The 25,597-nt window shown below is 39.0% G+C and overlaps 1 protein-coding gene across 1 annotated transcript in view; it reads right to left on the bottom strand.

Annotated features, from left to right (window-relative positions):
- Window positions 1-25,037, bottom strand: part of MARCO (macrophage receptor with collagenous structure) — a 57,900-nt gene extending 32,863 nt beyond the window's left edge. The window contains exons 1-8 of the mRNA XM_036746851.1: window positions 24,870-25,037; window positions 16,294-16,395; window positions 14,266-14,526; window positions 11,650-11,685; window positions 6,160-6,249; window positions 6,019-6,063; window positions 4,900-4,944; window positions 4,288-4,395 (exon numbers count right to left, since the gene is read on the bottom strand). Coding sequence (XP_036602746.1) covers window positions 4,288-4,395; window positions 4,900-4,944; window positions 6,019-6,063; window positions 6,160-6,249; window positions 11,650-11,685; window positions 14,266-14,526; window positions 16,294-16,395; window positions 24,870-24,978 — 796 coding nt within the window. The 5' untranslated portion in view covers window positions 24,979-25,037. The remainder of the gene's footprint in view (window positions 1-4,287; window positions 4,396-4,899; window positions 4,945-6,018; window positions 6,064-6,159; window positions 6,250-11,649; window positions 11,686-14,265; window positions 14,527-16,293; window positions 16,396-24,869) is intronic.
- Window positions 25,038-25,597: the final 560 nt, after the last annotated feature.

The raw sequence follows: 25,597 nt of genomic DNA, 5'->3' as shown, positions 1-25,597 counted from the left end.
GCATTAACATTTTCTCCATCATTGTCTTAAGTCCAAAAATAAACAAAACAATAAATCAAGCCCTGATTTATAAAGTTTGCCAATTTTCTAAAGTACAAATGTTCTTATTTATGCCTCCCAGGGGTGGGGAACCTGCAACCCTATAGGTTCTCAAGTGCAGCCCTTTGACTGGACCCAAACCTCATAGAATAAATCACCTTAATAAAATGATTTGATCTGTAAAACTTGGACTCAGTCAAAAGGCTGTACCCAAGGACCTAGAACGTCACATGTCACCTCAAGACCACAGGTTCCATACCTCTGAGCTAGACAGTAGGAGCTGGCTCTAGAACATCCCTGCCTGTTCTACTCCTTAAGTAACTAATCCTGGATTGCTTTGTGATAATCCACACATAGTTTTATTGAACAGAGATTATCTAACTTTTAAGGACTTTTGTTGTTGTTATTAAGTCATTTTTTCAGTTGTATCTGAATCTCCCTGATTCTGTTTGGGGTTTTCTTGGCAGAGATACTGGAGTGGTTTTCCATTTCCTTCTCTAGCTTATTTTACAGATGAGAAACTGAGGCAAACAGAGTTAAGTAACTTGCCCAGGGTCACACACCTAGTGAGTGTCTGAGGTTGGATTTGGACTCACAAAGAGGAGTCTTCCTAACTGCAGGCCCAGCCCTCTATCTACTCCCTCACCTGGCTGAGACTTTATAGCCCTCCAATTAGATTATCAGCTTTCTTAGCCTTAACTCTTTTTTTGGTGGTCCCTATAGTAATGAGTTATTAGGCCTTTTACATGATAAATACTCAATAAAGATTTAGAAACAGAGAATCTCAGTTAAACATAAAGTATCAACATGGGTTAAAAAAATAAACTATATAAGATAAAGGAAAGAGAAACCTGGTTTAATAGAAGCTTATGACAACTCTAGAGAAAAAAAAATCAAAGGTTAATATAGTGGACTTCAAGCTCAATCCGAACCAATCATGTGACATGATGAGACAGAGTCAACACATTAATAGAAGGGACTTCAGGGGCTATCTAGTATAATAATGGAAATTTATATAATGCTCTAAAATATGCAAAGCACTATATATGTAGGAATATGTACATATAATTTCACCTGGATCCTACAAAAGCCCCATGAGAGAGATAAGACAGGTCTCATACTCCTTGTATGAGTGAGAAAAATCAAGACTCTGAGAGGTCAAGGTAAGAAATACCCTCATGGTCACATGACCTGTATACACCAAAGGCACTAAGCAGAACCTATGACTTCTTGATCCTAAGTTGAGCACTCTGTTCCCTGCCAAGAACATAGATCTCTTCTGTAGTAGGCTTGAAACTCTTGGAACCTCAGCTTTTTTTTAATCCATAAAGTAGGAATAATAGTGTCTGCCATATTTCCCTTATAAGGCTATTATGAATCTCAAATAAGACATTGTATGTAAGCCGATTTTGAAAATTTTTAAGTACTATATAAATGTCAATTATAATAATAATTTTATTATTATCCCTTATAATGTGCCAAAATTTGCTTCTTAGTTCTGCTCTCCTGAGTCACACAGGGTAAGTTGTGTCGCTTTTCTATTGGCCTGCTATGAAGATAATGTAGATTGCAATCATGTCTCCTAAATCTTCTTCAAGTTAATTTTTTCCAGCTCCTTATGTGACATGTTTTTAAGGCCACTTCACCATTCTGCTCATTCTCCTGTGGATACATGCTGGTTTGTTGTTGGTGGTGGTTTTTTTTGGAAACCATAGTGTCAGGAACTGGACACAATACTCTCAATATAGCTCTACCAGTATGGAGATGTGTAAGTTTGCTTTTTCTGGACCCTCTGCTTCTTCTAAAGAAGCTTAGGATTGCATTAGATTTTCTGGCTGCCACCCACTTTTGGATCATACTGAGTTTGCAGTCATCTTTAGTACTCAAATCTTTCTTATATGAACTGCGATTAAACCAGGTTGTCCCATACCTCTTATTTGTAAAGTTAATTTCTTGACCCTGTGAATGGTACTTTCTTCATAACTGATTGACTGATGCATTCAGGTAATTAGTCTTACAACCTCATTTCTTTCCTCTCCTTCCCTCTCCACATCCCATCAGTTGCCAAGTCTTGGTGTCTCTACCCCAGACAAGGTAAATTCAAAGGGATCTCATTCACCTTTCCCATATTGATGAATATGGAGGAATAAACTGGGTATAAACTGACCTGATTGCAATTTTGACTCTTCCACTTCTTTTGATAAGTCACTTAAGCCCTCTGGTTTTCATTTCTTCATTTGTAAAATGAGGGATTGGGCTAGATAAACTCAAAGATCTACTTCAGCTCTCAATTTATGATCATATGATTCTATGATTACCATGGCCTCCACCCTAGTTCAGATGCTCACCATTGCTTAGCTGGCCTCCCTAACCAGTTTCCTTGCACTGCTTTGCATACCTCTCTACATCTATATCCATATATAGCTGTTTGCCATCTATATCTATCATCTGTACTTATCTATTATCTACCCAACATCTATCAATCTATCATCTTTGAATCTGTGTATGTATCACTCTCCCTCCTTACATTTATCTATCTATCTATCTCTCTGTCTGTCTATCTATCTTTCTGTCTGTCTATCTATCTTTCTGTCTATCTGTCTGTGTCTATCTGTCTGCCTGTCTATCTATCTATTGGTCTATCTAGGGAATTATCCTAGAGGTAACAGGGAACCACTAAAGAGTTTTAAATAGAGGAGTGGACATGGTCTGAGAAGTGCCTTAGGAAGCTATTTCAATAGCTGTGTGGAGGATGGATCAGAGAGAAGGGAAAACTGAAATCGTGTGAGATAATATAGAACATTTAAAATAAATTGTGAAAAGCAAGAGGGAAAAGACTTTATTAGGGGAGAGAAGAGTGAAGAGAAGGACTGGAAGAGAGAGAAAGATGTGAATGAATGGAAAGAGGACATTATGATAATTTAGTTGCTTTGGAAGGAGGTGATAAAGAAGTCCTCATCAGTAAAAAAAGAATTGACTATTCCCATGAACATACAAAAAAGAAAATATTAACTCTGAAATGCTGAACTCATGCAAAAATGAAAAAAAGATTGTAACTTCATTTTCAAATGATGCTGCTGTGGAAAAATTCATGAAAAAATGGAAAATCCATCCAGAAGATGTATTCAAAGTATGCCTTACCCCCATATATCTTTATCATAGGAATATGTAACAAATAGCATACATTTTATATATTCATTGGGCTTTTCAATATTGCCTTACCTTTTTGGTCCTAACATCTAAATAATAAAATAGTTATCACAAACTAAAAAAAAAACAATATCTTCTCTGTCTCTTCTCTCTCTCTCTCTCTCTCTCTCTCTCTCTGTCTGTCTCTGTCTCTCTGTCTCTCTGTGTCTCTGTCTCTCTGTGTCTCTGTCTGTCTCTCTGTCTCTCTCTATCTCCCTCTCTGTCTCTGTCTCTCTGTCTCTGTCTTTGTCTCATTACAACCTGGATCAGTACATTTCATTCTAGTTCATTTCCACCCATTTTCATTCCTTCTCTTCTGTTCCTCCCTTTACTCTTCTGTCCTCTAATAAAATTCCTTGCCCTTTGCTTTTTGCAATCTATTTTAAATGTTTTAAATTATCTTACATGATTTCAATCTTCCCTTTCCTCTGATCCATCCTCCACAGAACTACTAAAATATCTTCCTAAGGCATTTGTTGGACCATGTGTACTCCCCTGTTCAAAAATCTTTACTGGCTCCATATACTTTACTGGCTTGTAGGATAATTCCCCAATACGGCATTTAAGGCCTTCCACAGTCTACCTTTCTAGCTTTTTTCATATTATTCCCTTTCAGACTAGGTTCTAGTCATCTGGTATACTGTTATCAGAATTTGACATTCCATCTCCCATCTCCATGCCTTTTCCATCAGTCATCTGCATTTGCTACCATGTACTCCATCCTCAATTTCATATCATTGAGCCTTAATTTTCCTTCTAGGCTCCAGTCATGTGCAGGATCCCCCTAGATGTCAGGATTCTTTCCCTCCTCAAATTACCTTGTTTTCTTTTTTTGCATATGTGATTTATGCATCCCCTGCTCCCTCTCCCCTGCCTCAGGAAAATACAAACTCCTTGAGATCTGAGACTGTTTCATTTTTGTTTTTCCATCCTCAATACCTGGGCTGGTGTGATGTATGTGGTGTTTACTTAATAAATGTTTGTTGAATTGAATTACTACCCACAGCTCTCATATGCCTTTCAGGTAACAATAAAAAAATCCTTTAAGAATGAACTTACCTGTGAGTCCCTGGTCTCCTCTATCTCCTTTGTCTCCAGTGTCACCTTTAGGGCCTATGAGGCCCCCATCCCCTTTGATGCCTTTCTCACCCTGCGGTCCTGCAACACCTGGGCACAGAATATCAAGTGAGTAACCTTACCATTCCTCTTGGGCTTGGGGACACAGATGAAGTGGCAGCGGGTACTCTGGGAAGCAGGAGGCCATGGAACCAAGAGAATTAGCAGATTCCAAAGTGACGCCTTAGCTCATCTGATTGGTTTGGTTTGTTATATCATTTACACTGGATACTTCTCTGCAGAGCTGTCTTCCCAGTCTGATACATGCCCTTCCCACATGTATGAGGGAGAGGAGGATATCTTTGGCCATGGTAACTCTCATCCATCCTCCACTCTACCCTATCCCCCACACAACAAAGTTCATCCCTATATTCCAGGTCCTAGACATACCAGCATTAAACTGACCAAGTTTGGGAAACGGTCTGGGAAGAAGGAACTTAGCAAGAGAGTCAGCCTTCTTTCAATCCAATTCCTTATCTTTTCCTAGAGCTATGCAGATGGGTCAGTAGGAATCAATAGCTTAGTCTAATTAATAACCAAAAGGGACTTAGTTACCAGCAGGTCCTCGTTCCCCTGGAGTACCCTTTGGTCCTTGGATGCCTAGTGTACATGAAGAAAGAAAAAATTCAGTCACTATTCTCTAATTCAGGTCATCAACAAACTTATAAGCATTGGGTTAGATGTTGTGGGGATAAAACAATGAAAAAGATATATGGAAATATAATTACCAATAAATTACAACATACATGAAATCTGAACAGTCATGTTTGTCCTTGATGTACCTTCCTCCTCTCTTTGTAAAGTTGGGGTATGTTGCATATACTTGTTGTTCACTTGTTTCCGTCATGTCTGACTATTCACTTGGGCTTTTCTTCGTAAAGATACTAGAGTCCATGTTCCATTTCCGGCTCATTTTACAGGTGAGCAAACTGAGGCAAACAGGGTTAAATTACTTGCCCAGGATCACACAGCTATAAGTGTCTGAGATGGCATTTGAACTCAGATATTCCTGACTCCAGACCAAGGGCCCTATCCACTGTGGCACTTACCTGCCCCATTGTATATACTATTAAACACAATTAATTGTTAATTGATTTTGCTCACCAGCTTTTTATCTTTTCTTAATTTTTATTATAAGAGACGGCTCACTGGACAGCAGAGGGGGAAAAATATCTTTGTAATGTAAAAACAACAGTTAACGCAATAAAAGATTAACAACAAAAAGTGGCAAATAGTGGCAATGAGAGTTACAGAAAATAGGTTTATTACGATTATCAGTGCAAGGAGAGAATATTGGGGGCTGCAAATGACGAGAGAAAGTATCATGTAATAAGTGAGATTTGGGCCTATATTCGACCTTGAACAAAGTGCAGGATTTGGCTAGGTTGATAGGAGTAGAGAGCGAATCCTAGGTGAGTGAACAGTGTGAGCAAAAGCAAAGAGGTGGGAAAGCACAGGGCCTACTGAGGAGATGATGATTATATCAGATTGGCTGGAATAACAGCCAGAGCTGGTGCTTACATAGGGCTTTATATTTCTCTGGTGCAAGCTAGAAGCTCAGAAAACAAAATCCTTTGTTTGTTCGTTGTGGAAATTCATTTCAGAAAAAATAAAGCTGGGTCTTCCCTAAGAGTTTATTTATATCTCTGTGCAGCAGTCCCATCTCCCATTTACCTGCTGCTCCTGGGTTCCCTGGTGGTCCCTTGGGTCCAGGTTGTCCTGAAAGGGAAAGTAAATTGATCATGAAGCATGAGTGCCCGAAGAGACAATGGCTTCTTTCAGCATCAGAAAGGCACAAAGCATATGGCTGCATACCTGGGATTCCATCCCTTCCAGAGATTCCCTTTTCTCCCTTCACACCTGGCAAGCCGGGTAATCCATCAGCACCTTTTTCCCCTCGGGGTCCTGAAGAAAAAGGAGACACCAATAAGCAGAACAAAGAGTGATGGAAACAGACCCCTGTCTTGCCACAATTACTTATATCAATTAAAAACACCGGCTCTTTTTTGAGGCCAACGCCAAATTGGTGATTTATTCTTCCTCTGAACTCCAGTCCCATTTGTCACCAACTTCACTCATTTGTCTGCCTTGGACTGTGAGCTGTCTTTTCATCTCTCTTTATTGTTAGAAGCTAGTTAAGAATAAGGTCCTTTGTGTATCCTAAGCACCCAAAGGATGCCTGGCACATAGTAGACCCTTAATCAAGGCTTCTTGATGGGTGTGTGTATCTGGTCTTGTTACAGTTGTAAATTTTAGACAAGCTACCATACAAGGATAAATGAGAGAATATGGGACTCCTTGTACTGGAGAAAAGAATTGTTGTAGTGGGAGAAGCACTGGACTGGAAGTTAGTCACGGCACCTGGATTCAGCTCCCAGCCCTGCCACTTACTAAGTGACCTTCGTCATCTCCCCCCATCTGAGTCTCAGTTTCCTTATCTCTAAAATGACAGAATTGGATTAGATGATCCATGATGGAGGGTAGGTCCCTTCCGACTTTGACAGTATATGATTCTATGCCATGATAGAGGCAGCTAGGTGACATAATAGATACAACACTAGACCTGGAGCTGGGAAGGGATGAATTCAAATGTGGCTTCAGACACTTACTAGCTGCGTTATCCTGGGCAAGTCACTTGACTTCTATTTACCTCAGTTTCCTCAACAAAATGTGGATAATAAGACCATCTGCACCACAGGGTTGTTGTGAGAGTTAAGGGAGATAACATTTGCAAAGTGCTCAGCACAGGGCCTGATGTATAGTAGGTGCTTGATAAATGCTTGTCTCCTTCTTCCCTTCCTCTTTCTTTTTCTTTCTTTCTTTCTTTCTTTCTTTCTTTCTTTCTTTCTTTCTTTCTTTCTTTCTTTCTTTCTTTCTTTCTTTCTTTCTTTCTTTCTTTCTTTCCTTCCTTCTTCCTTCCTTCCTTTCTTTCTCTTTCTTTCTTTCTTTCTTTCTTTCTTTCTTTCTTTCTTTCTTTCTTTCTCTCTCTCTTTCTTCCTTCTTTTCTTTCCCCTTCCTTCCTTCCTTTCTCCTCCCTCCCTCCCTTCCTTCCTTCTTTCCTTCCTTCCTTCCCTCCCTCCCTCCCTTCCTCCCTCCCTATCATAGGGAATAAAATTTGGAGATTAGACTTGATTCATTTAGCTCCAGGGTACAGAACTAGGAGCAATGTTTAAAAACTATAGACAGGAAGATTAATCTAAGGAAGAACAACTATAGTTGTCAGTGTCCCATCACTGAAGGTTATAGCATCAAAGGATCATAGTTTTAGAGCTAGGAGAGACTTCAGAAGCCATCAAGTCCAACTCCCTCATTTTATAGATGAGGAATCCAAGGCCTAGGGAGCTTAAATGGTAGTAAAGCAAAGCAACAAGCATTTATTAAGTGCTTACTATATGCCAGACACTGTGCTAAGCACTGGGGATAAACAAACAAAAAGAAAGATAGTCTTTGATCTGAAGAAACTAACATTCGAATGGGGGAAGACAATGCAGAAAAGGGGACGGAAAAGGAGTGGTGGAGGGAAGTTACCCATGAAGAGACATGGTATCCAAATCTGAAAAGTCAGAAGCAAAGCCAGGAGAGGATTGAAGGTTGGCCTGGGCTTCTCCCTATAGTGGAGACCCCAGGAGGAATTTGTCAATGGGATAAAGGGGTTGGCATAGGGAGGAATGTTCTAGGGTAAGAAGATTTGAGGAAAATGATAGTAAACATCAGAGAACAACCAGTGAAGGCTATATAGTCTCTTTTTAGAGTTTCTTGTTTAGGTAAGAGTTAAACCAGATATGACCTTTGAGAAAGTTTACAGTTGTGATATCCCATGATTCCTTGAGGGAAGAGGTTCATGTCATGCTTCTTTGCATCCCTCCCATGCCAGTCCTGGCATATGGCAAAAACTAATTAAATTCTTGATTTATGAAAACTAGGAGTTAGGAGGCTTGGTTCTAGCCATGATTTTTAGCTGTGCAAAGTTGGACAATTAATTTAACATCCCTGGGCTTGGTGTCCTCACTTGTAAAATAAGGGAAATTAAATCATCTTTTAGGTTCACTTAACTCTAAAATTCTATGAAACATACTATACACTATATATTAACATATTATATGCCACTATTATAGTTCTATTGTATTATAAGTATTCATAGAATATTTTTATTACAAAGCACTTTCACAGCTACTATCTTATTTTTCCCTTGCAGTAATCCATGAGGGCTTTATAAAAGGTAGTAGTAGTTCCATTTTATAGATGATAAGACAGGTATAGAGTAGTCAGTGTTGTAACAATCCGGCTAGCAGCTGCTGTGGGACTGAAAAACCAACAACAACCAGCTCACAGAATACTGCAAGCCCAAGTTCTTTTGATCTGCTTTACTAAGGAAAGCAACATTAAGGGGTTAACAAGCTTACTTTAATCCAGCATACAAATATCATTCACTTAGCTCAGGGGAAAAAGCCAGCACCCTGAACTTCAGAGCAAATACAAATAAATTACAAACATCAATAGACAGACCTTGTCTGATTCAAATCTCAGTGCATAGTTACCAGAGTTTAACAAGGTCCCAAAATCCAGGTTTATAAGCTGGAGGGCTCTTAGCTACAGCTGCCCAGAGTCTCCATATCAGCGCACCGCCAAGAGTGAGAGCCCTAAGCAAATAGCTCTGTCTTCCCTTTTTATGCACTCCTTAGCCATCATCAAACCTCATTTGAGCAACCAGAATTTAAGCTCTTACTATTGGCTCTGGAGTTAGCAACTCCCTTTAGGACCCACGTGACCTAAAATTGTCACCAAAATGCTACTTAAACCCACGTGGTCTAAGAGCCTCTGATGCCACTAATATGTCACTCAAACCCGTGTAAACTAGGCTTTCCCTTGAGGCAAGGAGGTCATCAAAGACTCCTAATTTAATCAAGGAAACAAAGGCCAAACTCTTCAGGGGCACTTGGTTGAATAAGTGCTTAGAGCCCATCTTGATTCCCAATACAGTTAGGTTATCGATTGCAAAGTCGCCATAATTTGTTGAGGATTTGGAGTCTGTTCCTAGACATCTAGCATAGAGATTCTCCCAACAGCTTAAGCTTCTTCATCTTTAGTTACTTAAATAATAAAGTCACACAGATATTGGCACATATTACCACAGGAGGGCTCTTATTTTCTTAACAATCAAGGAAGAACACTGTGCTCAATTCCTCCAGGACAGCAATTCTCAAACATTTTGGTATTAGGACCCCTTTATACTCCTAAGGTTATTAAGAATCCTCCAAAGTTTTTGTTTATGTGGGTTATATAGAAATAAAAACACATTATTATTATGAAAACAGTTTAGACCTCATCCTTTGAAAAGGTCTTGGGGACCCCTGGGGTCTCCAGACCATACTTTGAGGTGTTGATCTAGAATTCATCTCCCTTAAGCATCCTCACCAGAAGTGACTTCAGTGGCTTATTCCTTCTGCCTAGATTATAGTGGAAGTTCTGGATTAGCTTACCTGAATGTCATGGTGGTTCTAGCGAAAGTAAAAAGTTCTGAATAGTTTCAACACCATTGGGGAAATTGCCTGAGTAGTTCTCAGAACTGCGCTCCAATGTAAATAGATCTGAAGCAACTTCCTCTTTCTTTCATGGGTGGCTGTGGTATGTGTGGGCATGGTGGCTTAGATATTCTGGACAAGCTTTTGGGGTAGGAGCCTGAGAAATCATGATTCTGTGATTTTTTGCACCAGACCTCACCTTCTGCCAGTTGGAAAACCCTGGGACTGGCAGCTAGGTGGCATAATGCTGGACTTGGAGTCAGAGAGACCTCTGCCTAACTGTGTGACCCTGGCCAAATCACTTATTCTCTCTTGTGCCTCAGTGTCCTCATCTGTAAAATGGGGATAATAATAACACTTCTTTCACAGGGTGGTTGTGAGGATATAATAAAATGATCTGTAAAGTATTTTGCAAACCTTAAAGCACCATATAAATGCTAGTCATCAGTACTGTATGCTTATTTTATTATAGATATCTGCTTAGAAGAAAGTGTTGAATAAAATTTTTTCTTTTTTTGGGTGAGGCAATTGTGGTTGAGTGACTTGCCCAGGGAGATACAGGTAATGTCAAGTGTGCAAGGCCACATTTGAACTCAGATCCTTCTGACTCCAGGGCAGGTGCTCTATCCACTGTGCCCCTAGATGCCCTGAAGGAGAAAAATCTTGAAGAATAAACCGACAAAAGGGAAGCCTAAGGAATTTAAGGAAAGGGAAAGGAGAAGGCCCAAAGCTTAGTGGGGTCATGGGAGAATTTAAAGGTTAATTGTATGTGTGGGCTTTTTTTTTTTTAGCTATGTTTGGTTATGATCATCATCATTCTTATTATCATTAGCCCCAGCTCATAGAGCTATCTCCTCTCTAACCAACTGTCTCCCTTGAATCACTGGCTTCCAGCAACAGGTGACGGAAAGCAGGGGTTCAGAACCTCTTCACTATTTCCTAGGGAACACACTGCATCCAGGGATGTTTGGGAAAAGCAATTCAGTTTGAATGAATCTGTGGCTTGGAATTCTATACCTGGAAGTAGTTAGGAGAACTTTTAAAGAATTAATAAACCAAGCTGAGAACAGATGTCTGGATTTCTGATGGTTCTTGGAAAAGCACCCACTATATTGGAAGTGCTCAAAATTCCTTCCGGCACAATGGCTTGCTATTGTCTAGACAGAAACAGTACACACTGGAGTCACTTAATAAATAATGGATCCAAAGATTCTTGCCTTGAGAAGGTTTCATCTATTTATTCCTGGAATTGAATGTCAACCAAACCAGGAGTTATTTATTGTTGATTTTATTGAGCAACTACTATATGCAAGGTCCTCTGGAGGACACAAAGATAAATAAGGTACAGTCCCTCCCCTCAAGGATGTTGCAATCTAATAAGGAAGATAAGAAATCCTTGAAAATAGAGGACAAGGTATGCTAAGTCCTAAATGAGTAGCATAGACAGTACATGGGCGGCAGTACAACGGGAGTTCAGAGGAAGGAAAGATGGGCTGTTGAGGGATAGAAGAGGTGAGACTTGGAACTTGGCCTTGGAAGATGGTTAGGAATTATTGAGGTGGAGGGGAGAGGTAGAGTGCCCACTCCCAGGAAGAGGGAAGGTACAGATAAAGGCAAAGAGGGAAGAAAATACAATGCATGTTGCTGAAATGGTAAAGATGTGGAGAAGTCTTGTTGGGAGATAGGACTAGAAAATTAGGTTGGGGCCATATTTTGTGAAACTTCAAAAGAGAGGTTTTAACATAACCTAATGAAGGAGTAGGGGAAGCCAGAGTAGACCTACCTGGAGAGCCTGGATCACCTTTGCTCCCTCGAAACCCTGAAACAAGGAAGTATTGTACCTCACAATCTGTGCTCAATAATTTTGGACACATGCCACAGAGCTCAGCTTTCCCAAGGCTGGAGGAGGTCTCTGCCCTTTGGAAAGACACACAGGGACACCACACTCCCTAAAAGTACATTCTTCTGGTGAGTTTGGATGTTGGACACATACAATCTCCTGTCTTGTACTGAATATACCTTGTGAAGAGTAGCCTTACTGTGGCCAAAACAACCTAAGTGAAGAGAGATCATTATGGTCGCTTATCCAAATATTTTTCCCTATAGACTACTACCACCTGGAATAACCAGATGTTTGGTGTGTAGGCTAAAGAGATGGATGAGGAGTAACTTTTACTTTCTTTTGCAACTCCTTTGCTTTAATTCATATAGACACAAACTCTGTTTAAACATTGTCACGGGAAGGAAGAGTAAGATACTTTTCCTTATATGGCAAAGATCCTTGAGATCTTCAAAGTTGGAGTAAGGATACTTTTAGAGAGAGCTTCTTGGCCTGGAAGGGGAAACACTTTCTCTTTACCCTCTCTATGAAACCTACAGGCACAAATTTCTTAATTTCTATTCAGACATTCTAGAATCATGTAGACTTGATCTCTGTCTTTATGGAAAGATAATGTTTCATTCATTGCCACTACACTCTGAACTACAGAGTCCTAAGAAAGCCAAGAATGGAACCATCTCATCAGTTGAGATGGCTTTGTTGATATCAGTACAAAAAGTGCTGATGGTCAAAGGAGTAGCATCTGTGAGGCTTATGGTATTCAATGACTACATCTGGTTTCCTCAAGTAATAAGTAGTAAGACTAGCAGAATTGCCCCTTAAGCTCAGTCCTGTGGTCTTTATATAGCCCAAGGTTCTGGCTCTGATGAGCGAACCATGGAGAGGTTTGGGTTGTTTTTACAGACATCATTCTCTCTTTTTTTTTTGAAAAAAATTATTTATTTAAATATTTAAAATTTTGAGTTCCAAATTCACTCCCTCTCTCCAGCCCCTCCCCCACTCATCAAGAAGGTGAGTTATACATGTGAAATTGCACAAAACATCTTTTCATATTAGTCATGTCACAAAAAGCAAAACAACAAAGTTAGAAAATTATATTTCAATTGGCACTCAGAGTTCATCAGTTCTCTCTCTGGAGGTGGATAGCATTTTCATCATAAGTTCTTTGGAATTGCAGACATCATCCTCAAAGGTCAAGAATATGTCCTTAATATTCCTAGCCAATCTTAATAACTCGTCTCACTCAGAAATTTTAACCATTTTGTATTTTTCACCGAGACCATTTCTCAAATTGCTGAGTTCCCTAAGATTACAATAGACAAAAGGATTCTTTTTGTTTATTCTAAAACTTTCATTCAAGTATCAAAAATGACCCTCATTCTGGGATCATGGAATCTGGCAAATTCTCCTTTGGAATTTACAAATTCATGTCCCTATTTTTTTTGTTACTGTAGTTGAGGCTTATTTTGTGCAGAACCCTGGAGGAGGGGTGAAATGCAACCTACCTGCCTTTTAGCAGTGGCAGCCATGGTAGACAGTGTTACATAATGTAACATTCAAAAGTAAGCTCCCCTAGGGTAGATTCTGCAACTGTATCTGCGTCCTTTTTTTCCTTCTCAGTACATTGTACATAGTAGGTACTTAGTAAATGATTATTTGATGAATGAATATATGGAGAATATTTAGGCCCAGGAATTATTTCCTCTTTTATACTGTGCATTGAATGTATTTTCAGAGACTAGGACTGGCATCTAACTCACTTGTAATTCCCCTAAATTGAGACTGGAAAACCAAGGGATACATGGAAAATGAGACAACTCCTCTTATTTATCCCAGCTTTCTTTTTGACAGCCTGCTCAACTCTGCCAGGGAAGCAGGTTGGATAACTCTCATATCCCCATCATATTTACCCTTATATAGGAGTGAGTGGAAAACTCTTCTTCCTCCTCTTCTTTTTTCCCTTTCCCCTTTGTAGTTGTATCCCCAGTGCTTAGCACAGTGTTTGGCATATAGGAAGTACTTAATACACTTTCATTCATCTATTCCTTCTTCCTGGGGAGTGTAGTGTGGGAGAGATTGGATAATATAATCGTATTTGGAAAGTAGGTGAGTGAGTGAGAGGAGGGATTGAGCTCTTGAATCTGCACTGAGATTCGTGATATGTATATAGTACTTGGGCTTTGCTGCCCCTATCCCTCTCCAACTATTTCATAATCATTCATCTTGTTTTAGCCTCACTCAATGCTAGAAGAAAGAAAGAAAAGGCAGAAATTATTCTCCTTGTTATAATAATACTGAAACCAAGGTCAGAGGTGGCTAAAATGTGTGCCCCAACGATACGTGATGAATTAAGGATGGAGCCACGAATCCATTCCACTCAGTTCTCCTTCCTCCCAGGAAGATCATTTTCCAGGCAGATTAGTCTGTCTTCCCATGTCCAGTGTTCCTACCAATATGAACATAGGACTTCCTCCTCTCCCTTTCTACTCTGAGGTGGTCCCTTGTGACAAAGGCAGAAAGGACCAGAGAAAGAGCAGAGAAAACAGATATGCCACTTACCTGGGTTCATGGTAATGTTGGCCAGCCTTCCACATAATTCTTTCTGGCTGGCTTGCACCTCAGTGATCACCTTTTCAATTCCCAGAAGCCTCTCTTGCTCACTCTTAATGTTGAGAGGTGACTGGCTGGACATGATATAGGAGAAAGATGGACCTGATTCTTCATCCAGGGAAGATTCCCGTGTTCCATTGGGAAAGAACAGCCTCTCGAGTGTTAGGAGCCGAGATCTTTGGGAAGCCATTTCCTTCTGTAGACTCAAAACTATATACACATACTTCTTACAGAAACTTAATATTCATGCATGACATTAATGTATAACTTTCATAGTTTCACATTTCCCTAGGAAGATAGGAGACCTAGGGCAAATCAACACTGTGGCTCTCCTAATTCCCAAATCATAAAGTCATTGAAGTTAGAACTGTCATGCACCTTATAGCTCCAGTTTCCCTTATTTTAAAGATAAAGACATTGAGACCCACAGAGATTTCTGATTTGCTAAGAGGTAGATATGAAGAGGAAATCAATTATAAAAGGGAGCCACTGGGGAGGGTAAATTTTCTCCCCCTTTACCTTGGCCATAGTGAGGCATTTACAGGCTGATTGTGTTTTCAAATTATCAGTTGGCAAGGCCACTTCATTCTTCTGCATCTGTCACATCTGAATTATTACCCAGCTTAAAGTTTAGGGAGTAGTTCCCTAAGCCAGGGATTACATTGATGTGCCAAGTCCTAGGGATGACTGTTTAAATGGCATTCTTACACGAAGACAGTTTCGTTTCCCTCACTTTATGTAGTCCTTTGGACTTAACATGTAGAACCAATCTTCTTAGAATAGAGACCACAACCTAAGTCCATCATGGATAATTGAGGACTGGTAGAGGCTTCCATTTGATCTCCCCAATCCCTCCTTCATGACTCCCTGGTATGTCAAGCAGCAAACCCTGCAGGAGGGTTGGTTCATGGTTTTCTACTGTACCATCCTTATCATTGCTCATGGGTGGTGCCTGTCTCTTGTATTGACTTCAGCTAGAAAGCTGTCAGCTTCCCACCATAATGGCTTCATTTCCAGGACTGCTTCCCAATTTCCTATTTAATCTTCGTGTTTCAGAAGAACCCATTAATGCCTCAAACTCAGCCCCCAAAAAGATGAAACAAAAGTTGTAAATCCCTGGCTTTAGAAATAGGTAGGTTTTGCAGTATGTTAGATTAATGCATAGACTAACATCTTAATTCAGTTTGGCTGGCCTGTATAAATTATTAAAGAATCTGAATAGCAGAAGAGTTTTTAAAGAAACATAAAATTATTTCTTTCAAGAGCATATAGTAACCCTAACTAAACTAACAAAGGGTTGCCTAATAGAAGCCTTAGAGAGACTGCTTAAATGAATTATTTGTAATTAGCATATAAATATTGCCTATAAAGTATTTTAAAATAGTTTGTCCTAAATTTCCTCCTCACTTCCATTCACACCATTCATTTGCTTAACCCGATTCTCCATAGACAGAGCAAATTAGGATCCTGTGATCTGTCCAGTCCGTGTCTGAACTGGTCACAAATTCCAAAGTAGGTGGCTCCAAATTAATGATTAATTCATTATTTTTTCTATCTCGTCAGAATTAAAAGGTGACTAGGTAATCCCCTGAGATGATTAATTAAAGAAGCCTTTAAATTTGGTTAAATAATTCAATTAGAGTAGCATAGTGTTTTATATATAAATATGTATGTAGGTGTATGTATATATGTACATATATACACATGCACACACATATATATGTACACACACACACACACACGCACGCACGCACGCGCACACACACACATACACACACACACACACACACACACACACACACACACACACACACAGTTATCCTCTCCTGACCCTGTGGCTTTCTTTGCTCCTTCCGTTTGCCCAGCAGCTCAGACAACAAGGAAGAATTCCTCAAGTCTCCTGGATTAACAGAAGTTTATGCCAGGGCAGGCATCATCCTCTAGCATACAGAGCTTGCTCTCAAGAAAAGCAGTTACCTTGTATCACCAGAAATCCCACACCTGCTGTAAACAGGACTAGGTAGATGATTATTGCAGACGTGATACAATTTCCTCCACATTTTTTCTTTTTCCTTGACTCTAAAATACAGAGAGGAGAATGTTCATGGGAGCAGAGCAAAGCAGTCTCTAAAAGAATGTATACCAGCAGGATGTATATCATAAGTTCCAGCGGTCCCACTCCACAAAAGCACCTGGTTTACATTTGGCATTAAGAGAAGGAGTCAGGTATGTAAGAGGCAGGAAAAGTACATGTGCCCCACACAGGGTCATTCAGGTACTTCCTGTTCCTCCTAGGAGAAAAGGACTGGGAGAGCCACTTGGATTGGAATCTCTGGGTAAACCACCTGAACCCTCCAGTGCTCAAACTGCTCCAATTACCTCCTCAGCAAGACCTCTCAAGTCTAGATCCAGGGTCTAAGTCCATATTTCATTCCCCTCATACATGCAGGGATGGGTCTTGTCTATTTCCCATAACAATCAGCCTTACTTTCACAAAGCCTTAAGCTCCTCATTTTTTTTAAATTTTGGCCTACTTTAAGGGAATGGACATATTTCCAACAATTCATAACATATTGGTTTGTTGACTCCCATCTCATTGACATTCTAGGATTCTTCCCAACTATGTCTGATAGGAAAGAATTCTCCACTAATAATAAAAATAGACATTGAATAATAGTTTATCCTAAAACCATTTCTGCCTGAGCTCCATCAAACACAGGTATGGGCAGAAAGAAATGATAACTAATATTTATATAACACATTAAGGTTTGCAAAGCTCTTTGAACACATTATTTCATTTGATCTTCATATCAGTCCTGTGAGATAAGTGTTATTATTATCCACCTTTTGCAGAGGAGGGAGTAAGGAGTGAACAACTATAGATTACATTTCACTAAAGCATAATTTAAATGCGCAAAATACAGGATTTGCCATCCAAAGTGGCAGAACTGCTCCTGAAATCTCAAATTTCACTGGAGTACAATGAAGTGAAATTATTGGCTTTAGAATTCCTAGGGAAAGGGGGAGAGGAATGAAGTAACCAGCCACTTGTAGAGAACTTCAAACTTTTAACTCCCAGCGGCTGCATTTTTGCCTCCTAGCTTTTTCTCAATTTCCACACTCTGTTCTGTGTTTGGTTGTTTTCACTGTGAAGGGACTTCTGTCTCTCATCTGAAGCCCCCAAAAGCTATTGTATTAAGCATACCTAGTCTCAAAGTCACAAATGGGCATGGAGTGGGGTGGAGTCATTGTCTCACCACTATTCCATTCATTCCATCTCACTGAATGGCCATAACCTTAGAAGGTATTGTACAGGACATTCAGCTTTTGCTTCTGCCAACCAGGTTCATTGCTAAGATTCTGAGGTCAGTTGCCATTTCCAATCTCCAAGGCAGTGACTATATTATGTTGTTGAATTTAATTGAATTGGAAGGGAAGTAAGATGGAAAGAAGGCCTAGCAATAGATAGATTTTCCCCAAAAAAGCAAAAGAAAAGTGGGTCATTGAAACATTTTTTTAAATGCACAGAAGATAGCAGAAAGAAAGCCAAAAGGAAACACAGACTAGTAGGACAACTTTGAAAGGTACATGTTGAAATTATTATGTACTTAAAAGTTAGCAAATTATAGAGTAAGAAAAAAAAGAACTATTCAATTTTAATTAGTTTGTATCTTCTTTCTCATGGAGAATATTTTTTAAACTATAAAAGATATAAAAATACCAGGACAATAAAAGAGTCCTTCAGCTCAAGCTTACATTCTTTTTAAAATTAAAATAATTTTTTTTTGTTATTCTGAACTTAAACTTCAGCATTTCTATAAAGAACAATGACATAAGAAAATTTCATGTGGAATGCTAAATCCCTATTATATATAGCTTGAATTTTTAAAATATAAATTCAACATGCTGATTTCAAAGCTGTCTTGTTAGTCTCTGTTTCCTTCTGAGCCTCTTTTTGTTTTTTTTTTCCTGCACATTAAAAAAAAAAAACTACCCTGATTCTCTTTTCTTTCTTCCTTTCTCTTCATTCCTCTTTTTTCTTTTTCCTTCCTTCCTCTTTCTTTCTCTCTCTCTTTCCCTTCTTCCATCCCTCCCTTCCTTCCTTCCTCCCTCCCTCCCTCCCTTCCTTCCTTCCTTTCTCTCTCTCTCTCTCTCTCTCTCTCTCTCTCTCTTTCTCTCTCTCTCCCCCTCTCTTTTGCATTACTATGCTTGTCTCTATCTCTATCCTAAATTCCCCCCTCCATTTAAAAATTCTTTTTTTAAATAGCAAATAGACATAGTTAAACAAAACTAATCCATGCATTGGCAAAAAATGTATATCGCAAATTACTCTGAGTCTCCCACCTCTCTGAAGGAATTTTGTTCTATGGAGAACTTTTTTTTAATACTTCAGAGTGAAAGTGGTGATTATCAGAATAAAATTATGGCCAACTAAACACACTTCTTTCTTTTGAATGAGTTATTGGAACAGTATATTAGAACAACGCCATTTTTAATTCCAACAACACATGTGACAAAGTTCTTCATGAGTTTGACAGGTTTGTTGCATGATGGCAGATTTGAATGGATTTATAGTCACTGGCTGACTATACCTAAAGAGTGTACCTTAGTAATTTGATGTCATTAGGTAATTATTAGCAAAGCTGTAAAAAGTCAGTTTGAAGCTCTATGTAAGAAAAGCTTCTTAATAAGAGATGACCCAAAGTGGGATGGCCTAAATCAGGTACATTTCACAGATATATATGGAGATAAATTCTTAACCAAACATGGGATAGAGGTGCTTATAACAGATAAATAAATAATTTAGGTTGTATAAAATTGAAAAACTTTTGTATGAACAAAATTAATGCATCAAGGATGAGAAGGCAAGTGATCAATGGAGAAAAAACTTCATAACAAATAACTCTGAAAAACATCTTATAGCCAAGGTCCTTATGGAACTACTAGAAATATTTAAGAACAAAAGCAATTACAAAAACAGAAATGGGTCAAATAATATAAATTAAAGAGCATGAAATAGCAGTCTTAAATAACCCAATCTCAGAAAATGACCAAACCATGAAGAAACTACCAGGGGAAGGAGAAATAAACCCTAGTCCAGACGAAGTTATGGGCAAAATCTTTAAAATGTTTAAAGAACAATTATTACGTATGCAACACAAATAATTTTTCTCATTAACTGTGATAGAAAACACTCTACCAAACTCCTTTTATGAAACAATTATAATCTTACTACCTAAACCAAGCAGATATAAAGCAGAGAAAGGAAATCATAGGTGAATAACAGTGACATTGATTTAAAAATTTTAAATAAAATTCTAGCAAAAGACTATAATTCTGTATTTTAAAAATTATTTTATGACCAAGCTAGATTTTACAAGGAATTCAAGGATGGCTTTGAATCAGGGAAACAATATTATTAATCATATTAAAAACAAATCCAACCAGACCAACATGATTGTGTCACTAGCTATAGAAAAATCTTTTCACAAAATAACAGCACTAATTTATACTAAAAATCCTACATAGGCTTTAAGGAATCATTTAAGAACAATGAGTAGTATTATGCATAAAACCAAAAGCTAACATTATCTGTAATGTACAAACACTAAAAGTTTTTCCAATAAATACAAGAATAAAGCAAGCATGCCTTCTCTTTGCATTGCTATTTGACATTGCCTAGAAATGCTAGCAATAGCAATAATGCAAGAGGAAAATAGACAAAGAGGAGACGAATTGTTTTCTATGATGACTGGACCAACTCATAGCTTCACCAATATATTAAAAGGCTTATCTTCCTGCAGTCTATCTAGCATTGACTGTTTCTACCTTTTGTCATCTCCTTTGCTGGGTGTGAGGTTGAATGGGACAGATAATTGTGAAGACTTCACAGGGTATGTCTAATGGAGAGGTTTTGGGATTTGATTTGGCTTTGTGATTTTGGAAGGCGAGGGCCTGGAACTGTGGGCGCCCTTCTCCCCCTCTCTCTCAGATGTTAGAAGATAATGAACTTCCTGTGAGCTATTTGTTCTCTGATCCAGGAAGGATCTCTCCTTCCCCCACCCCATTTCTTCTCCTAGACTTTCGGACGACACCCTGGCAGTTAAGTTCTGATAAGGAAAAACCTAAATGGACCAGATCAATCTTGGTCCTCTGTGCAGTTTTCGCGCCTAGAGTGTAAGCCCACCTCCCAGGCAATGGTGAGAAGGGATAGAGGTGGGTGGGAATCTTTTTCATTAAGACTATAAATTAAGGCAGGTTCCCTTTTACCTCGCCTCCTCCATTATGGAGGTGTGCCCGAATCTTGCAAGGTTTGTAGAATAAATTTACTTTGTTTCTCTCAAAGATGTCTCTCCTATTATTTAAAAATTCTGTCCCATACAAGGTGAAGCTTCAGAGTTGGTTTCTGTTTCAGTATTAAAGTGACCTAGATGACCTTTGAAGCCCCTGCCTAGAGGCAACTAGGTGGTGCAGTGGATAGAGGGGTGGGCCTGGAGTTGGGAAGACCTGAGTTCAAATACGATCTTAGACAGTTCTTAGTTGTAGGACCATCCTCAAGTCACTTAACCTCTGATTTCCTCAAGTATAAACTGGGGATGACAATATCTGTCGCCTACCTCCCAACATTGTTTTCAGGACCAAATGGGATAAAATGTACAGTGTTGCACATATAAACACATAGTAGGTGCTGAATAAATGCTTGTTTCTTTCTAGTTCCTAGATTCTGTTGTTATTTTATAATAGCACACAATCCAGTTAGATCCCACTGTTGTATTCTTTCCTCAGTCCCTTTTCTAACGAAAGGCATGCATTGTCCAGGCAGTTGACTGGGGTTAGGGAATGTTGGCTGGCTAACCAACATTTGCCCTTGGTTATATGAGCTTTCTACTCTAAAAACAGTTATAGCTTAGGATCATAGAATATAGAGCTTAAAAGGACCTTAGAGCTTATCTCCCTAATTTTACAGATAATATCACTGAGGCCAAGAGATGTTAAATGACTTACTCAAGGTTACACAGTAAATAAGCAGCAGAGACAGGATTTAAACTCCCATTGTCTGACTCTAAATCCAATGCCTTTTCTATTATAAGAAATTACCCTTTCTATTACCACAAGCCACATCAGGGTATTGAGAGCTGAATAGTAAGCCACATGCCTTGAGGACCTAAGTAAGCTTTTCTGCCTCTACTTAAAAGTATAGGAAATAGAGTGAGGGAAAGGAGAAGAGGAAGAGAAGTGTGTTCAGAGCTTCTCCCATCTCTAAATTACAGAATTTGAGAGTTGGAAGGAACCACAGCACCTATTTAATCCAATCTATATGCCATAAGAAGAGATGCAGTCAGTCATCCAGCATCTGCTTGAAGATCTTAAAGGAGGGAAAGCCCATCACTTCTCTAGGTATTTCATTCTGGTACCACTCTAATAGCTAAGATGTTTTTTCTGACACCAAACCAAAATTTGCCCCGTTTGCAGCTTTGACCTATTTCTCCTGGTTTTGCCCTCTGGGTTCAAATGAAATAAGTCTAGTCCCTCCTCCAAGTGATAGCTCTTTAAATAATTAGACAGCTATTATGGCCTTATCCTGCACCTTCCATTAATTTCCCTGATCCGCAGAGGCGAAATAACAAAAGAGAGAGAGTCAGAATATGACCATGTCTAAAGACTGAAAAGGTTGGCGGTGAGGGTAAGAAGCTAAGATCTCCCAAGGAGGGTAAAGTGGAGGAAAAGGACCTGGTCCTGCCACGTTCACTGTATTACACAGGTAGGAGACCTAAGTTCTATTGATGGCTCTGCCAAGAACTCACTGCATGACCTTGAGCCAGTCATTTTCCTCTGGGACTCTGGTTTCTAGTTCTATAAAATAAGGGGTAGTGGGGTACAGAAGTAAGAGTGCTGGATTTGGAGCCAGAGGACCCACCTTTAAATCCTTGCTCTGCTACTTACTATCTGTTTCTTCTAAAACAAGTCACTTTATCCTTCTGGGACTCAGTTTCTTTATCTGTAAAATGATGGCTTCTGTGGGCCCTTCCATACTAGATGATCACTGAGACCCTTTCCAACTCTAGTGCTACACGACTCTAAGTCAATCTGCATGTAGATTTCTGTTAGGGTCAGGATAAGTATTCTTTCTTCAAGAAACTGGGCTATTTTCATGTTCTTTGCTTTGCTTTTCCCTTTGTTTTTGATTGTTCAGTTAAAAAATCCTTTTGGAAAAATTCCAAGTTTTTCTCAGAAAACAAACAATATTTGCCAAATTCACCTGCCAAGCCCAGAATATTTTGGATAAGAGACTTTTTTTTTCCCAAGAAAACCTGAATTTGAGTCTTTCTTCAGACACAGGCTAGCTGTGCAACCCTGGGGAAGCCACTTTAATTTCTCTGTGCCTCAGTTTCTTCATCTGTAAAATGAAGATCAAAACAGTACCCATCTCCCAGATTGTGATGATCAAATAAGATAGCGTCTAAGGCACTTTGTAATTTCTAACACACTATAATGACCGTAGCTTATTAGTATTTTAATTATTAATTGGTAAAGAAAATGATGACTCAGTATATGTGTCAGCATGAGGGGCAGAGTTGGTACTAAAGCTTTGAAAAAAAAGAAACATTCTTCATTCCTGCTTCAAGAGAGGACATGCATGGTCATAGAATCTCTGAGGCATTGACTTCAGAAACATGAGGAGAGACAGACAGACAGATAATATCCATTGTAAGGTCCCTATCTTCCTTTATAGAATATCTCTCTTCTCCTATAGGAGAATTCATCAATGTTGGCCCTCTCCTACCACTGAAACATTTCTTTCCCCCCCTTCCTTTTTTCAATCCCACCCTTTGCCTCCTCACTCATCTTCCTATAGGCTGTCTTCTTCCTGAGAGATTACAGGAATTATTTTCCCTTTATTGTTTCGATTGGATTAAGATACATCACATATTTTTTCCTTCCTCCTCTTCCCCCGCTGTGTGTGGAGTTTGTGTCTTATTCATTGTAATCCTCACAGTATAATTATACTTGGTAAGCTTCCTGTATGACCTTGGACAACTCCCTTTATCTCTCCCATCTTAGTTTCCTCATCTGGAAAATGAAGCTGTTAGATGAGATGTTTTTGTTATTTCTAAAATCTGTTATCCTGTGATTCCAGAGACTCAATAAATATTGAAGGAGTGGGTGGGATTCTGAAAAGAAACCAGAGTATAATGCTTCTAGAAAAGTACAAGGGGTGTGAAGGGGAGACTGAGAAAAAAGTTTCACGTGTTGATATTCAAGAATGAGAATTCAGTCCAAGAAAGCAGAAAGCAAGCTTTTCAAAACACATTTATGTGAAATAATGGTGATGTGAAGACAAAAGGCATCAATAAAATCTCCTTTTCTTTAAAAAATCATCTATGCAATATTGTACAGAGTAAATGAATCAGGCAAAATTAAAGTTTTTTAAAAAATTAATTCATTTGAACTTAATTCACATGTATAACTGATATCATATTCCTTGCCTTCTCAATGGATGAAGGAGGGACTCAAGGGAGGGGGAGAATTTGGAACTCAAAATTTTAAAAAATGAATGTTAAAATTGATAAAATATAAAAAGAATTCATTTGAACCCTCCCCTCCCATTATAAACAATCCTCAGTTCCAACAAAGACATACACTTAAGGAAAGCAAATCAATATATTGGTCATATCGGGAAACATATTCCTCCTTCTATACCCATAGTACAATCTTTCTCTGGGGGAGAAGAAAGAGGTACATTTGACCTTCTGTCCTCTGGAGTCTATGTTCAATACATATCTTACAAATCCAACTTTCTTGAGGTTTTTTTAATGAAATTTGAAACTTGAGTATTCACTGCCAGTTCTCTTAAATCATTTCAACATTAGAAGTTCATTTTTATATTTAATCAGGGTGATGTAGTGGATTAAAAGCATGCCTTGAAGTCAGGACAACCTGGGTTCAAGTATAGCCTCTTACCCATACTGGCTAAGTCACTTAACTTTCCACTATTCCAGGCAATACCTTATAAGGCAATTAGTTATAGAGCAGCTACTCATGTGTATTGATAGAGGCAGTTTCCTCAATAAAATCCCACACCGATTAAATCACAGGTGTAGATTACCTGTCCTGCCCTGCCCTCTTTTCCTCTGCCACTTCCCCTAAAATGCAATCAACTGTCCTGTCTTAAGGATGAAACATGGAGGAAAAAAGTTCTAGAAGTTTCTGAAAGTAAAAAAAAATTACCAAGTAAAATATTTAATGAGGAGAAAGACAGTAGAGGCTGGATAATTCACTTGTAAGGGAATACCATTTAAAAATAGAAGCAGTTCTTGAATTAAAAAAAAAAGAAATAGAGGATGCTAAATAGGTAATGCAGCTATTATTAACCTTCCAGAAAATTCCAGAACTAAACATACTAGAAATTCATCTGCAAGAAGTCTACAGAATTTCTAAACATTGAATATGCAGTGCAAATTCAATCTTCCCAATCAAATATTCTATTCTTATATGGACGGTGAAATGAATGCATTGCTCCTAGATTTCATTAACAGTGAAGAGTACTTTACCACTGATTTCAAAGGGCTCCATTGAAGAAAACATCATTTGTTCTGCAGCTGCCAATCTGTTGGTGTGACAGATGACCTCTTCCTCCTTAAAACTCTCTTGAGTTTCCATTGTTGTTGTTTTATAGTAGGCATAAAGTCCTAGAGTTAGCAGAAATGCTCTCCCACTAGAGGAACCACAAGATGAATGACTATTCCTCCTGTTTCATATTGCAGTTATTTGAGACATTGGTGGGGGGTAGGGGTGGGGTGGGGCACTTCCCCTTGGCTGTGATTTCTGAATTTATAAAATATTTCCTAACACAAACCAAATTAACCTTTTCTCGAAAATGATCTGTCCACATGTGTAGGTCCTGGCCAGTGCAGCTGGTTAAAAATGGTGAGTGAGAACACTCTGGGTGTGTCCTGGACCCCTTCCCCCCAAAGCCAAAATCAAGGAGAGAGACTATCTCTCTCTTCCAACCTGCCCCCTCACAAATTAAGTTTTAGGCTGAATGGGCCATGGAACTAACTCCTGCCCCCACTTCTCTGCCTACCCCAATCCTACCCCAGCCTTCAAAGCCCAGTTCATTTCCTGTTTCTTCCTTAAACCCTTCCCTGAATAGTTCAGTTTATTCTCTCTTTGGGTTGACTTCAATTCAACAAACATTTATTGGTGCCTACTTTGGGCAAGGCAATCTTTTCTTTTCTATCATGGACCCCTTTGGTAGTCTGGTAAAGCCCATGGACCC

The sequence above is a fragment of the Trichosurus vulpecula genome, chromosome 2 (genome assembly GCF_011100635.1).
Source record: "Trichosurus vulpecula isolate mTriVul1 chromosome 2, mTriVul1.pri, whole genome shotgun sequence".
Taxonomy (NCBI): domain Eukaryota; kingdom Metazoa; phylum Chordata; class Mammalia; order Diprotodontia; family Phalangeridae; genus Trichosurus; species Trichosurus vulpecula.
Note: the sequence above shows the minus strand (reverse complement) of the source record. Positions and strands in the feature narration are given on the sequence as shown.